Genomic DNA, 14,873 nt, shown 5'->3' with positions numbered 1-14,873 from the left:
CTAAATTTCCATGGGACTCTTCCACCCTAGCCAACTAAAGAGTTTGAGTGTAATCAAGGAAGCAACGATGCCAACATTAACACATTAAAATTAAATCTGAAGGAAAATAATTCTGAAAAACTGCCGAAGATTTCGTTTCTAGCCATGCTCTGGCAAGACAGAAGGCAAGCAAATTGGGGGAGCTATGCTTGGCTGATCATGGTGCTCCTGCTTGCCACATGCAGGACACCCCTTTTCATCTCTCCAGTTTCATCTTACTTCTGAGCTCTCCCTGCTCCATGTAATTGCGCATCCAGGCTTAGAGATGGGCTATCCATGCCAAGACTTTTTTCCTTTCCATTTACCAGAGATAGACTGATGCAAAAATAAAGAGCTGGTACAAAATCTAGTATAGGGAAGAGCACTGTGGACTCAAAGATGATTCCATCTTGCAGGAGATGAGTGTTAGGGAAAGAAACCAAACATGAGAGCAACAAATAAATGGGCTCATGGGACCCAGGTGCTGAACTGGGGCCCCATAGATCCTTCAAGCTGCACTCTGAAATCCACAGACTTAGGCTCAGGATCTACTCAGGATTTAGCCATTTTCTTTCTCAACTGTGTTTTAGGTTTAAGTTTCCACATTGTCTCTTAAGTTACCCTTTGAATACATGGAAAAGAGAAAGGGTCCTTGAGGACTTGGGTGCTTGGTTACTTGTTTTTTTGTTTGTTTGGTTTTGGGTTTTTTTTTTTTTTTTTTTTTTTTTTTCGTTTTTGTAGGTAGTAAGCATCAGTAGGCACAGTTAGAGGCTGGGTTTACTTGGCAGTCTTTTATTGTTCCTGGATGTTCAGACTCCCAGGGGTAGCATTCCCACGTAAGCTATGGCAGTCAGCTTCTGATAAATGAGTCTCCGCTAGCCGTGCAGTGCACACAGCATCTGAAAGAAACAAAGCCTGCCTCTGACTCAGCATAGGTTCAGCTGCAGGAATCATTTTCCAGAATGTATCAGAGCAACCCCAGGACTGGCGATCACCTTTCAGCCCCTTTCAATTCCAGCATCAGCAAAGAATGGCATGCCCTTGCTATTATTTATTCCATTGGGCTTTAATTATTAGGAGAGCTCTTCAAACTTGGCACATAAAAGTGCATGTCAATCACAGTCAATCCAATGTCTTATTTTAGAAGTAATATTAGGAAGAAAATTTCAGAATTTATTTATATGTAAAGATATTAAAAGGCAGGACAGAAGTTATGCTCTACTGCAAAAACAGGTATGGTTCCATAACTTTAAAACAAAATTTTATGAGATTTTTCAGAGCAGTAAATATTGTAAAGCTTCATGGAAAAGAATTTGCAGTGCACTCTGTGTATTTTATTATTCATTATTTAGTGAACATTGTGAAGTCAATTTTGTTCAAAATATGGATGAAGACATGGAACTTATTCAGGGGACCTCTGATTTAAAATGAGTAAGCCACATATACACAAATAGATCATGTATAAGATTCAATGCCTGAGAAAGGGCTTAAATATAAAGTTTCTCTTTGTGTTTCTATTTCTTCTTTTGGAGACTGATGGATAGAATCTTCGGTTTCTAGAACTTGGCAAATGACTTGCAGGAAGGGGAAGACTGTTAAGCATAAATATACTGCACTGGAATATGTAAATAGAAATGACAAAAGAGAAGAAAGCAAGTTTTTTCTACTTTCAAGCACAGTAGTAGAGGCAGTAGGCAAATAATAATAAAAGCTACCAGGCAGGGGTGCCACCAGCCTGTGGTGACTATACTAGTTCTTCTGATTTTGCCTGAGATCTCCTCATCACTCCTGTGCCTTGGCTGTGCCTGGACATCAACAACCTGAATCGCCTCGGCACCCTGGCCTTTTGGCTCTCAGCTGGGTTCAGCAGTGGGAAGTGAGGCAGCAGCTGGAGTCAGAAGGAGGAAGGAGAGAGCCCAGGGCATCAGTTCCCAAGCTCCCTACCACCCGTGGTTTGGCAGTTGCCATGTCCTTCAGCCACTCTCTATGGCTTTTCTCCCCTTGTCCTCTTGGCCTCTCCTGCTGTAACCAGCCCCAGGGAGCTTCACCACTCCTAGCTGGTTTTCTTTAACCTTGTCCACAGCTGTAAACAGCCCCTTCTTTAAAGTTCTCTTCATTTCCCCCTTGGAATATGCCATTTGTTTCTTGCCAGGCCACAGACAACTAGAGCACCTTTGTAGGAATTAGAGAAAAGCACCCAGATGCATACATGGGATTGACTATACTATTATCTCTCTACTTTCATAAATGTTGAAATTTTCTAAATAAAAGAAATTCTGAAAAAGAAAAGAAAAAGCGCCCCCTCTTGGTGAACAGAGCCCCGTACACGCACAGCTTGGTGAGCACAAAACTCAAGGCTGATTTCAGCTCCTGCAGTTGGGTGTGTCTGTGCAGTGTGTAATATGCCCAGCCAAACCTGGCAGACCTACAAAGTGGACAAGGAGCTCTTTGGGAGCTAAAGTGCTTTGGAAAGACCTTGAAGAGAAAGTGAGGATTAACCTGGGTCTTTAAGCCTATTTGGGACTTAAGCAGGAAAGGCCATTGCAGGCAAGGAAAACCTGAAGGACAGGCAAGCCCATAAAGTATATAAGCATTGATTCCTTAAGGACAAGAGGGTCCATAAGAAAATAGAGACTGGGTGGAGATGGTCTTGAGTTGCAGACCTATCAAGTGTGCATTGCAGCTGATGATCTGCCAGGCAGTATGGTGCAGTAGCTAGAGCCAGACTACCTGGGCTTAAATCATGGTTTGCCACCTATTAGCTCTGTGACTTTGGGCAGTTACTTATCTTCACTAAGCCTCAGTTTTCTATTTTATAAAATGGGATAAAATAGTACCAACCTTCAAGATTTGCTGGCACACTGAATTGAAAAATGCATGCAAAATGCTGAGCACAGTGCCTGGCTTTCATAAGTGCTCAATGGGCATTAGCTATTATCATCACAAGTTTCTAAGAAGAAGAGCGACATGACAAAAGCAGTACTTTTGAAGATTATTCAGGCATATGTGCAGCATGAAGTCAGTGCTAGGCTGCTGTTGTCATGTGCATTACAGTGAGGGTTACAGGAAATGGAAAAGAAACTGGTGGGAGAAACTTTGGGAGAAAACATGAGAAGACTTGGAAAATGACGGGTCAGGAGCACAAGAAGAAGTCAGAGAGGGCTCCAGGCACTTTTCTGAGCTGTTCAGTTTCCACTGGTGTAAATAACCAAGGCAGCTCAGGGAGTTACCACAGATGGAACACCTTCGGCATTTTAGGATAAGTATGAGAAATATTAAGCACAGGACCATGAGATTTCACCCTTGGGTTTTATTCAATAATGAATTAGTCTCAAGATTCTATTACAAAGTTAAAACCGCAAAAGACATTCCAAACATTCCGGTAATCACTGCTTGCTCTGAAAACTTTTCAAAGATTCTTCTGCTTACATCCAGAAGTTTTTTATGATTTTTTTAAATCTTTATTTTTTTATTTTATTATTACATTAAAAAAAATGAGGTCCCCATATACCTCCCACACCCTCACCCCACTCCTCCCCCCATAACAACAACCTCCTCCATCATCATGAGGCATTCATTGCATTTGGTGAATACATCTCTGAGCACCGCTGCACCTCATGGTCAATGGTCCACACCATAGCCCACACTCTCCCACAGTCCACCCAGTGGGCCATGGGAGGACATACAATGTCCAGTAACTGTCCCTGCAGCACCACCCAGGACAACTCCAAGTCCTGAAAATGCCCCCATATCTCATTTCTTCCTCCCATTCCCTACCCCCAGCAGCCACGATGGCCACTTTCTCCACACCAATGCCACATTTTCTTCGATTACTAATCACAATAGTTCAGGAATAGAATATCAGTAAGTCCACCCTAATCCATACTCTATTCCTCCATCCTGTGGATCTTAGAATGGTTGTGTCCACTCCACATCTATATCAAGAGGGGGCTTAGATTCCACATGGATGCTGGATGCAATCCACCTGCTTTCAGTTGTAGGCACTCTTGGCTCCATGGTGCGGTGGTTGACCTTCTTCACCTCCATGTTAGCTGAGTGGGGTAAGTCCAATAAACCAGAGTGTGGAGCTGAAGTCTGTTGAGGCTCAGGGCCTGGCTATCACATAGTCAGTCCAGAGATTCAGGTCCCCTGGGTATACGTTAAACCCCAGCACCAACTACAGTTCCAGTAAAAGTAACAGGAGAGGCTTGTGAACAAAGATCACATCTGAGTCCAGCTCCATCACAAAGAAACGCAAACTCCAAAGTAGGGCCTTTTCTGATTTTTTTACATCCAGAAATTTCTTCTAATTAAAACCTAAGGTCGAGCCTTCTGAATTGAGAAACAGCATCTTCATACACAAGAACTCTCTTAAGATCACATGTTAATTATAAGTCCAGTTCTTACTGTCACAATTATCAGGAAACCAGAGGATACTATCCACGTGTTTCTTAAGTCCTTCACTTGAACTATCTAACAGTAGAAGTTTACACATTTGGGAAGAAGGAAGGGAAGAGTAGTTGATTTAAGTAATGATTTCTGTTAAGTCCCCACTTCAGCTTATATTTGTAGTCAAGTCTACCTAAGAATTCAGAGCCATTAAAAAAAAAAACCAAAAAACCACACACACAAAAAATGACTCTGCAGTTTTTTTTAAGCTACAGCTCCGTTGGTGGAAATTTATTCCATGTTTTCACTGTTTGCCATTTTTCCCAGGAACTGAGCCTAGTTCTTGCTGGGTGTTTTGGCTCACAGTTCAAGACAGCATGGCAAATTTCTGGTTTCTAGGTCCCTGTTGCATCACTGTGGTCTGTTCTCTCCCTTCCGGCCCTGCAGATACTTGCCTGAGATCATGAACGATGGGCTGACCAACCAGATCAACAATCCCGAGGTGGACGTGGACATCACACGGCCCGACACCTTCATCCGGCAGCAGATCATGGCTCTCCGGGTGATGACCAACAAACTGAAGAATGCGTACAATGGCAATGACGTCAACTTCCAGGACACAAGTAAGAAAATCTTTACCAGTGCCACCAGCTTCCAGAGTCAAAAATGGTTCTGAAAGCTTAAGCCATCATTTTCTTCAGGAGAAATGTGCCCTTTTAATCTTAACTCATTCTTCTCCAATCTGCACAGTTGCTTATCACCCTTTGGACAGAGAGTGCTGATCCACAAAACTTAGGATACTATTAAAATTGTAACTGTTCTTAATAAGAAATAGTTTTGCTGGATTACATTTAGTCATATCAAAGCTACAATTGAGTTTCACTTGCCAGTTCATCTAATAATGATAAAGCAATAATGTTTTCACTTTCTCCTTTCCCCATTAACATCTGTGGGTCTGTCCCAAACTCCAAACTCCTGCCCTCACCAAGAGAAAGAACAAATGTTCTAAAGATTGCTCAAAGAAGCCTGGACCGGAGTCGCTGTTTTAGCACATATTAACTGGCATCTGGAACAAATTCCACTGCATCTTGTGTCTCCTGCTTCTCTTCTTTAGAATGGAAAGCATCTGCTTTCCATTGTTGGATGGATTGTTGGGAGGCCCTTTGAAGCTAAGACAGTGTCTGGTGGGTGGTAAGCTCAATAGCTTTACCTGTATCCACATCACATAAACAATAGGTATTTGTATCTGAAATATTGAAAGAAATAGCAAAATGCTGATGTAGTATTAAACGTTTAAAGCAACTATTTTTATTAAAGATCACAAAAGCATCAGAAGTGATTTAAAAGACTATTAAGTGAACATTGACATGAACCTGTATTTGGATTTTGACTAAGTGATTTCAAGATTCATAACACCAAAGAGAGGTTCCTTTTCCTTTTCTTTTTTTAAGTTGATACCCTTGCAAAGAGAGTTTCTAGGAAAAGATTTCTTGAGCATAAGATATGGAGTTGCCAGTGACTCAGTAATTTGACTGAAGCAAAAGATGATGCTTGTGTGGTTGAATTAATGAGATAGAAAGAAGCAAGTTACAGATGGAAGATATTAAGTCAGCTCTTAGCCATCATCAGCCAACCGAGTTGTCCACTGCAGAAAATGTTTAGTGCTTTATTCCCTTTTAAATAACTCAAAAACTTAATTTTCTGAACACATGATAATTACCAGATTGGTGGGCCTTGTGGCTGTAAAATTTCTCAGAATCATCCCACTTTTTCTGTCCCTCTTTTCTAGAGGCCTCCTGTCCTCTTCAGAGGAGACCATTACACAAAGCTTAGCCTTTGCTGCTTCTCCCTTGCTCGTTACTGAGCCTCTCTCATCTCAACTTAGCCATTCTATATTCTGCATTTAAGAAAATGCATTATCATCTGGAAAGTGACTATTAAAACAAATAATTTGAGATAGCCAAGAATTAGGCCTTATTGTTTCTCTCTCTCTCTGACCTAAAGAAGTTGTACACGTGTAGACTCAAAGCTCAGGGAATGTCCATGAGGCAGAGATGGTGCTGTTTCCCCTCAGAAGAAAATAAGAATCAACATCCTTTAAGAATAGCACTTAGCTTTAATCTAAGCACCAGACGTGGCCGTGTCTCAGGATAGTGTCTGTGATACAAACCATTATCACATTTTATAGCCATCATCACACTTACTGCTTTTGACATTTTTTAAAGCCACCGATCCCGCCCCTTAAATACCTGTAAGCATGACACCTTTTCACAAAGAGATGGGGCCATTATTTTTCCCAGTTGGAATCTCCTGTCATTATTTGCTGCCCACATTTTTAATATTCTAAATTGCTTTAATAATATCATTGCAAAGGTTATATTACTTCTTGTTCATAATACCAGTGTTGAGAACAATTCCCTTAGCGATTCTGATATTTTTGAATTTAATTAATGGGCCTTTTCCCCCTTGTAAAGACCACTAAAGGAAAATCAGAGAAAATGTTAAGAACCTGGTATAGTGTATTCAAAGTGATCTTACCTGATATTTAGATGCCCCATTAAAAGGAAAGGACAAAACACTGTGCTGAGTTCTGCCTTTCCCATTCAGGAGGCTATTAGAAGAGTCCCTCCGTTAGCATGGTTTTAAGTAGCATCTAGCAGCAAAGAGAGCGCCAGTCCTTCAGGAGCAGCTCACCAGTGCACCACCACGTCAGGCCCGCCGGGAGAGGTTCACACCATTGATACACTGAGCAAGTGGGGAAAATAGCAGATGTCATTACAAAGTTTCCCGCTCCCTGAATCTTTCCAGGAACATTATCTCATTTATTCCCCATAGGTATTCTGTGAAATGGACATCATCATTCTCATTTTATGGGTGAGGAACTGAGCCTAGCGAGTCCAACTGGCTTGCCCCAGTTCATTCAAGTAATGAGCAGCAGAGTGAAATCTATTCCACCTTTGCTGTAAGACAGCCCATTTTTTTCTGCCAGGCATCATGGAAAGCACTGGGTTTGATTCCTTACGCATGTTTTCATCACATATAACCTCTGCTAGGTAAATGGTATTGTCCATATTTGTTTAGATGTGGAAACTGACAGAAGTTGAATGAACTGCAAACTGCTCAAGGCACATTTATTTTTATTAAACAAGTATTTATTGAGCCCCTGCTCTATATCAGGGACCATTCAAGGCAAGGGGGACACTGAAGTGAGGAGTATCCGTAAGTCTCTACTTCAAAAAGTTTACATTCTGTTGGAGGAAACTAATGGTAAATAGGCAAGCAAATAAATAATTAAATTGCTGATGGTGGCTAAGTACTTTCACATAGCTGGTAATTCATAGTGGTTGACCTGTCAAACAAGAAGGAGCTAAGCAGTGGGAATACAGCAGGGCAAGAAGGCATGTTGGGCAGGTGTTGGTTGCCTAGCACTGCTGTAGCAAATTGCCACAAACTGGGTGGCTTCAAGCTGCAGAAATGTATTGTTTCACTAATTTGGAGGCAAGAAATGCGAAATTGAAATGTCAGAGAAGTCTAATATAACAGAGGCAAGGTAGGGGAGAATCTGCCCTGCCTCTGTTAGCTTCCAGCATTTGCTGGTATCCTTGGCATTGCTGGGCTGGTGAATGTATCACTGAACTCTCTGCCTCTGTCTTCACATGGCATTCTCCCCTGTGTCTCTATGTCTCTGTCTCCTTATCAGAATGTCACTCCTATAAATTAGGGCCCTCTCCAATCCAGCGTACCCTAACCTTAACTTTTTTGCAGCTACAAAGACTCTATTTCCAAATAAGGTTCCATTCACAGGTACTGGGGGATAGGACTTTGACATATCTTTTTAGGGGACACAATTCCAACCCATAACAGACAGGGAGGGAAGTTGGCACACTAAGATGCATACCATGTGGGCAGCTGGGCATTGGTTTAAAGCAGGGAATGGCACACCTTTCTCTGTAAAGGGTCAGACAGTAAATATTTTCAGCCTTGAGGATGCCATGATCTCAGTCACAACCATTCCACTCTGCTACAGTTGCATGAAAGCAGCAATAGACAGTACGTAATTCAATGGGTATGGTTGTCATTTTCATTTGCTAAAGGTTGCCAAAGCGAGGTACCAGAAATGGGTTAGCTTTTACAGTGGGGATTTACTAATTTATAAGCTTATAGTTCTGAGACTGTGAAGAAGTCCAAATCAAGGCATCCTCAGGAGATGCTCTGTCCCCGAGCTGCAGCTGAGGGCGATCAGCATATGGCGGCATCCACTTATCACCGCCCCCTCCTCGGGGCTTCATAGCTTTCAGCTTCTGGCTCCCAGGGACTTCTCTCACAGTTTCTGCTTTCCTCTCTGGCTATGCAGCTTTTTTCTGTCTGTGGCTTTTTATACCTCCGTTTATAAATGACTCCAGTAAGAGGAGTAAGACCCGCCCTGAGTCACACAATCTAATCAAAGGCCCTTAACTGAAGTAATTTAATCAATGGGTCCTGCCTACAATAGTTTTGCATGCACAGGAATAGGTTAGCTTTAAGAACAGGATTTTCTGGGGTCCATACAGCTTCAAACTGCCGCAGTCGTGTTATGATAAAACTTTATATAGGAACATCAAATTTGGAATTTCATCTGTATACACTTGTCACAAAACATAAATCTTCATTTTGATTTTTCCCCAAACCTTTAAAAATATAAAAATTATTCGAAGGTTGTGGGCCACACAAAAAGTAGGCAGCAGGCCAGAATGGCTTGCCAGTAGTAGTTTAAAGAAGCGGACTGAGACAGAGCCCATCCTTGCTCTTAGGAGAAGAGAGGTGGAAATGCATTAGCATTTCTGATCATTAAAAAGTGGCCACTTGGGGAGCAGATGTGGCTCAAGCAGTTGAGTGCATGCTTCCTACATGGAAGGTCCTGGGTTCAGTTCCTGGTGCCTCCTAAAAAAATAGAAAACAAACAACAAAACCAACTCAGGGAAGCTGATGGAGCTCAGATGTTGAGACCGGCTTCACACATACCAGGTCCTGGGTTCAATCCCTGACCCAGTACCTCAATAAGAATTGGCCACAATTACTTGAGGTCACAATTACTTGTTGCTGTGCCTCTGATTTCCTGCTTTTAGAGTCAAAGGTATGAGAGAACTGCATTACTTGTTTTCTAGTTCCAGGTTTTTCTTTAAAGCATCCTTTGAAAACCCTTTATGAAAGCATGATATCTGCTAAGAACCATGGATCTTTCTTTGAGGTACAAAAAGAGGGCAGAATGAGATTTTTTAGGTACTTTAAACATTGGCCAGAATAAGAACTACCTCTCTAATGCCAACCTGGTAGGTTTGGCCTCCCACTGGCTCTGGAATTCAGATGTTCCTTAGGCTGCGTAGCTGGATATCAGTTAATGTTGTTTCAAAACCCGTGACTATATTGTGCTTGTTTTGGTGGCACATATACCAAACCTATTACTCTAGAGCCCACATGTCCATCACAAACCCACCCATTAAAAACAAGCATATTGCGGTAGGGGGAAAGTCTTAACTAGGGATATCCCCCCAACCCCGCCCTGCCCAGCTCTGTTGTGTTCTTTTCCGTCACTCTTTCCTGGTTTGTGTGCTCACATTCTTTTTCCATCTTCCCACCGCAGGCGATGAATCCAGCGGCTCAGGGAGTGGCAGTGGGTGCATGGATGACGTGTGTCCCACGGAGTTTGAGTTCGTCACCACAGAAGCCCCTGCAGTGGATTCCGACAGGAGAGAAGTGGACTCTTCTGCAACCGAGCTCAGCCACTCCCTGCTCTCGTGGTCTCTCCTCTGTGTCGTCCTGGCCTTGCAGAGACTGTGCAGATAATCCTGGGTTTTTGGTCAGATGAAACTGCATTTTAGCTATGTGAATGACCAACTTACTTCTTTTCTTACACTATCGGACAATGGACCATGCCACAAAAACTTACCGTTTTCTATGAGAAGAGAGCAGTACTGCAATCTGCCTCCCTTTTTGTTTTCCCAAAGAGTAATGGGTGCCAGACTGAACTGCTTCCTCTTTCCTTCAGCTGTCTGTGGGGACTTGTTTATTAGAGAATTCTTACTCAAATCTTTCGTACCAGGAGATTTTCTTACCCTCATTTGCTTTCATGCTGCAGAAGTAAAAGAATCTCACATGGTGAGGTGTTTTTTCTTTTCCCATTTAAAGAAAAAAAGGTAGAAAGAAAACAATTTTCCTCGTAAAATCAGGCCAAACCCCAAGACAACTGTGTTTTCAACAAACAAGCAAACAGGAGAAAAAAATAAAATAAAAGACCTTTAACATTCTAAATTCTGCATTGACAGCCAACTCCCAGGGAAAATTTCTCTGTTTACAAAATGTTTATGGGGGAAAGTTTGAATTTTTTTTAAAGGGAGTGAAAAGACTGTGTTTTGGAGGTATTGTCTTGCACTCTAACCACACAATACCAAATTAATTTGGAGGTACTGATACTGAAATTTAGAATTCCATCTTGAATGTGATTACAACTCAGCACCTCTCTCTCACCCTGCCCAATTTCAATTTCAGTAATGGCACCGTTTTTCTTAATTCTCTTAATGTCTGTCCATTGTATCCAATTGGCACAGATTTTTCCCTTCTTCAGTTGATAGTGAACGCTCCCATAAATTCAACCTCCTCAAGGGTCTGGATTGAAAATAATCTTCCACAATAGAATCACTTTACTTTTGCCACAGATTTGACATTAATTAGCTGTTTCTGCCCCTGTGCTCATTATCCTCCCCAAATACCAGTTTCTTTAATGAATTGATAGGCAATTAGATCCATATGCGAGTTTTCATTTTTAACTATTTGCTTTGTGTCAATTGGTTTCTGCATCACAAGGGCATTGTCTTACAAACTAACTCACGACAAAAAAGTCAAGACAAAAAAAAAATATGTATAGTATTGACATGGAGATTTCTTTCACTTTTTTAGTCTTAGTATGATCATCTATTTTTATATCTCTATATATATAAATCACAGATTTTAACTTCTTAATTCCAAGCTCAGGGTTGACACACCTTTGTAACAAAAATGTTTTGTCAACCAGCTCTTCTTGTTTTGTGCTGCTCAGAGAAGGAATTCCTCAATGACCTGTGAGCACCAAGAATCAAGAAAGAGAACTTTCTACTTATTTAACTGTCCATTTATTAAAAGTTTGCCAGGGCACACCCTTTTCACATGAGCGTGCTTTGTCCTGGGTGCTCCAGACTGTACCGAGCTCATGGGGAGAGCCAAGGGTGTGCAGGTCTTTACTCGTGATGGAAACTGTATGTGGACAGAAGCTGTTAGTCGCTCAAAACCATTGCTTTCACGTACAACGCCTCCGGCCAGCCGAGGCTAACTGCTTGGCACTTGCTTAAATACCTGACTCAGGAGGCCAATTTAGAGCAGCAGCCTAAACAATCCACTGAGTGCGCCAATGCCAGGTCCTCCGCTCCCCCTGACAGAGAAGCAAAATAAACCAAACTGGGGCTTTATGACTACAGTTGGCTATCCACGTGTTTCTTGGTTTTTATGATGCATCTGAAGTTGGGGAAAGTAATGTTTTAAGACACTGTAGTATGCCAGTCACATTTTTTTTTAACACATTGACAGTAATGACACATAAATGGTGTTTTCAATCTCCATTCTCATCAAAATTATAATTAGTTATTGATTTAGCCATCACCCTTAAGTAGAACACATGCGGCACAATAGTGTTAAGTATATCTGAGCACTTTTACAAATCAGAGTATTTACAGGCATCTATTGCTGTATTATGCCTAATGAAATATGAAATGTAGGATTTTGAGAGACTTTGTCGCATCCTTTCATTGAAATCTTTATGAGTTTAACACAATCTAATTCAGCATTACATACTTATGGAAAACCATCCATTTCACAGCCAAACTTCAGCTTCCTATCACCAATTACACATAAAACATCTCTATGCAGGGTCAATTTTTTATGTTGCTTATTTCATTGTATGTTCAGAAATCAGTATTGTCTATTTTCAATAATTAAGGTGCAATATAAATTCAATCAACCTTGATTTTTCCAGAATATCTGAGTAATAACTTGTTTTTATGGCTTTAAACTCCAAGTCTTTCCCTTTTTAAAAATATTTCTTCATCACCTTCTATGAAACAGATCAGGATGTCTTTATCCCCTGTGCTTTCACACACAATAGGTTCTGGGCATGTGTATGAGTGCACACTATATTAATGAATGTGAAATCATGTTGTATACACACTAACACACACAATATATATAAACACCTGCATCATTCATTTCAACACCATCATTATCAAGATTATTCCTGTTGGTGAGAGATAGTGATCCATATCAGCCAGGCAGACAGCTGAAATGAGTATCAGTTAATGATGCCACCATGTTAGTCATCATGCATGGATGCGGTCAAACTACTATTCAAAGCTTACTTCCTGGGTTTTTAATCATCATCCTACTATGTCATATGATTTTCAATTTAATATGAGGATTTTTTTTTTTGTCCCTAAGAGAATTAGTGCAATCTAGTTACCACATTGCAGTATGTTTTTGGGACTCCCCTCTCCCAAATGAGTTTCTCTCCTTTCAGGAAGTAGCAAAGTGACAAGGGATGCAGTGACACTCCATTTTTTTACATTACCTGCTCTCATTCGCTCTAATGTCCCCTAAATTCTGTAATCACATCATAACCTATGTTATGAGTAGAGAGGAATGGGCTCACTGAAATCGGACCCTAGAAATTGGTGGGTGATGCTCATAACTGCAAACACTTAGCTTATTGAAGTGCCTCTATTTACATGTTCTTTAGTTATAATATGTATTTTTCTAACAGAAATACACGTCTGTAATTGGTGTATATTATGCTTTGTATATGTTATAACAAAACTAAACAGAGGCTAAAGTCTTTAGCAGAGAAGAATGAATTGCAAATTCATGAATTTGAACTGTGTTTAAGGTTCTGTATTGAAGGACAGACATGACAACCTTCTGCCATTTTAACGAAGGGTATAGCCACCATAGAATGTTAGCATTAGCCATCTGACTCCCTTACAGTGAGTTACCCAGATAGGATGAGTAACTTTCTATCACCAGATGTAAATGTAAGGGATCGAAAATAATATTTTGTCTACACTAAGAAACACTGTTATTCATCGAGAAGCAGTAGTAACTCTAAAAACAACAGGCTCTAAATCAAACACATTGAAAATATTATTGGAAGCAGAATGCTGATGTTGAATTTTTAAAAGATTTCCATTAAAATGTTTTAATTTATATTCCCTGCTGCAGACATTAGCCTACTTTAATTTTTTAGCCATTACGCATATGTTTTGGCTACTGACTGAACACCACCTGAAGTCCCCGAAGTCCCCAGAGGAGGAATAAAAGCAAATTCTTGAGTTGTGATTTTCATAACTTCTCTTTGCAAGGCTAATTATCCGATGGTAGAAGTGTTATTACTAAATGCAAGTTTTGTCCTGTACAATACTTGTAGGAATTTACGTTTTCATTTACTATAGTCACTAATAGACTTGACTTTTAACTTAAAAAAAAAATAGATAAATAAGGCAGGTGAGCTTTGCCAACAGAAGAGTTAAAAGAGAGCATAACTTAGAAATTTGCAATGTGTTCTTCCGTGTTGAGACGTCCGCCTGTGTTTAGTTTCAGACCAAGTTATACAAATAGAGTGTTGATTTGTGTGCATCCTGGAGCCTTGCTATGTCATGGTTGGCTACAGCATGGTACTCAGCTTAGCATGGGGCCATTCTGAACCTCGTTCAAAGTGGAATAGTTACTAGAATTTTTGGCATTGCCTTGTAATGAGGTGCTTCTGCGAAAAGACACCTAAGGATGACATACATAATAGTGAGGTTTCTGTGTGCATAGACATAATATATATGCAGGATAAATGTGTGCACCAATCAAACCTAAATTTTTATGTGACTGTCAAATGGATATTATTTGGGTTAAGATTTTTCATTTCTGATTTGGATAGAAAATTGCTAATAATCTTGTATTAAAATAGTTTTTAAAAATCTACCCGTGTTTTCTTAATTATTGTCATAGTCTAAATTTCAGAATTTTTGATGTTTTTTCCTTGAAATCGTTTTAGAAATTACACTATTAAAGAAAAAAAAAAGGAACCATAGACTGGAACAGCACAGTTCACCTACGTATACTCAACATTTGAAATCACGAACTTGAAGAATGTTAGAACATTTAGAACATTTAGAACTTTCCAGATGTGTAGGGAAAAAACATCTCTTCTTTCGTGTTGTTTTCTTCTCTTGAGTGGCCTAAGAAGTAATATCAATACTTTATAAATGAAGTCAGAAAAAGAAGACAATATGTGAAAGGACAATCAATTTACAAATTCAACAAACCGCCTTGATTTTTATATTTCTGAAAGGTTCCCATGCTCTCAGGAATGCTAAATATTACTTAACATGCTAAAGAATCACTTAGCAAGTCATTATTGA

The 14,873-nt window shown here is 40.3% G+C and overlaps 1 protein-coding gene across 2 annotated transcripts in view; it reads left to right on the top strand.

Annotated features, from left to right (window-relative positions):
* The window catches only part of GPC6 (glypican 6), a 1,204,448-nt gene extending 1,190,017 nt beyond the window's left edge, over positions 1-14,431 (top strand). For both annotated transcript variants that reach the window (XM_004457718.4, XM_058276506.2), the window contains 2 exons: positions 4,855-5,030; positions 10,028-14,431. In XM_004457718.4, the coding sequence (XP_004457775.2) occupies positions 4,855-5,030; positions 10,028-10,230 (379 nt within the window). In that variant the 3' untranslated portion in view covers positions 10,231-14,431. The remainder of the gene's footprint in view (positions 1-4,854; positions 5,031-10,027) is intronic.
* Positions 14,432-14,873: the final 442 nt, after the last annotated feature.

Source organism: Dasypus novemcinctus, chromosome 15, assembly GCF_030445035.2.
Source record: "Dasypus novemcinctus isolate mDasNov1 chromosome 15, mDasNov1.1.hap2, whole genome shotgun sequence".
In the NCBI taxonomy this organism is placed as follows: Eukaryota; Metazoa; Chordata; class Mammalia; order Cingulata; family Dasypodidae; genus Dasypus; species Dasypus novemcinctus.
This window is presented reverse-complemented; position numbering and strand designations above follow the sequence as displayed.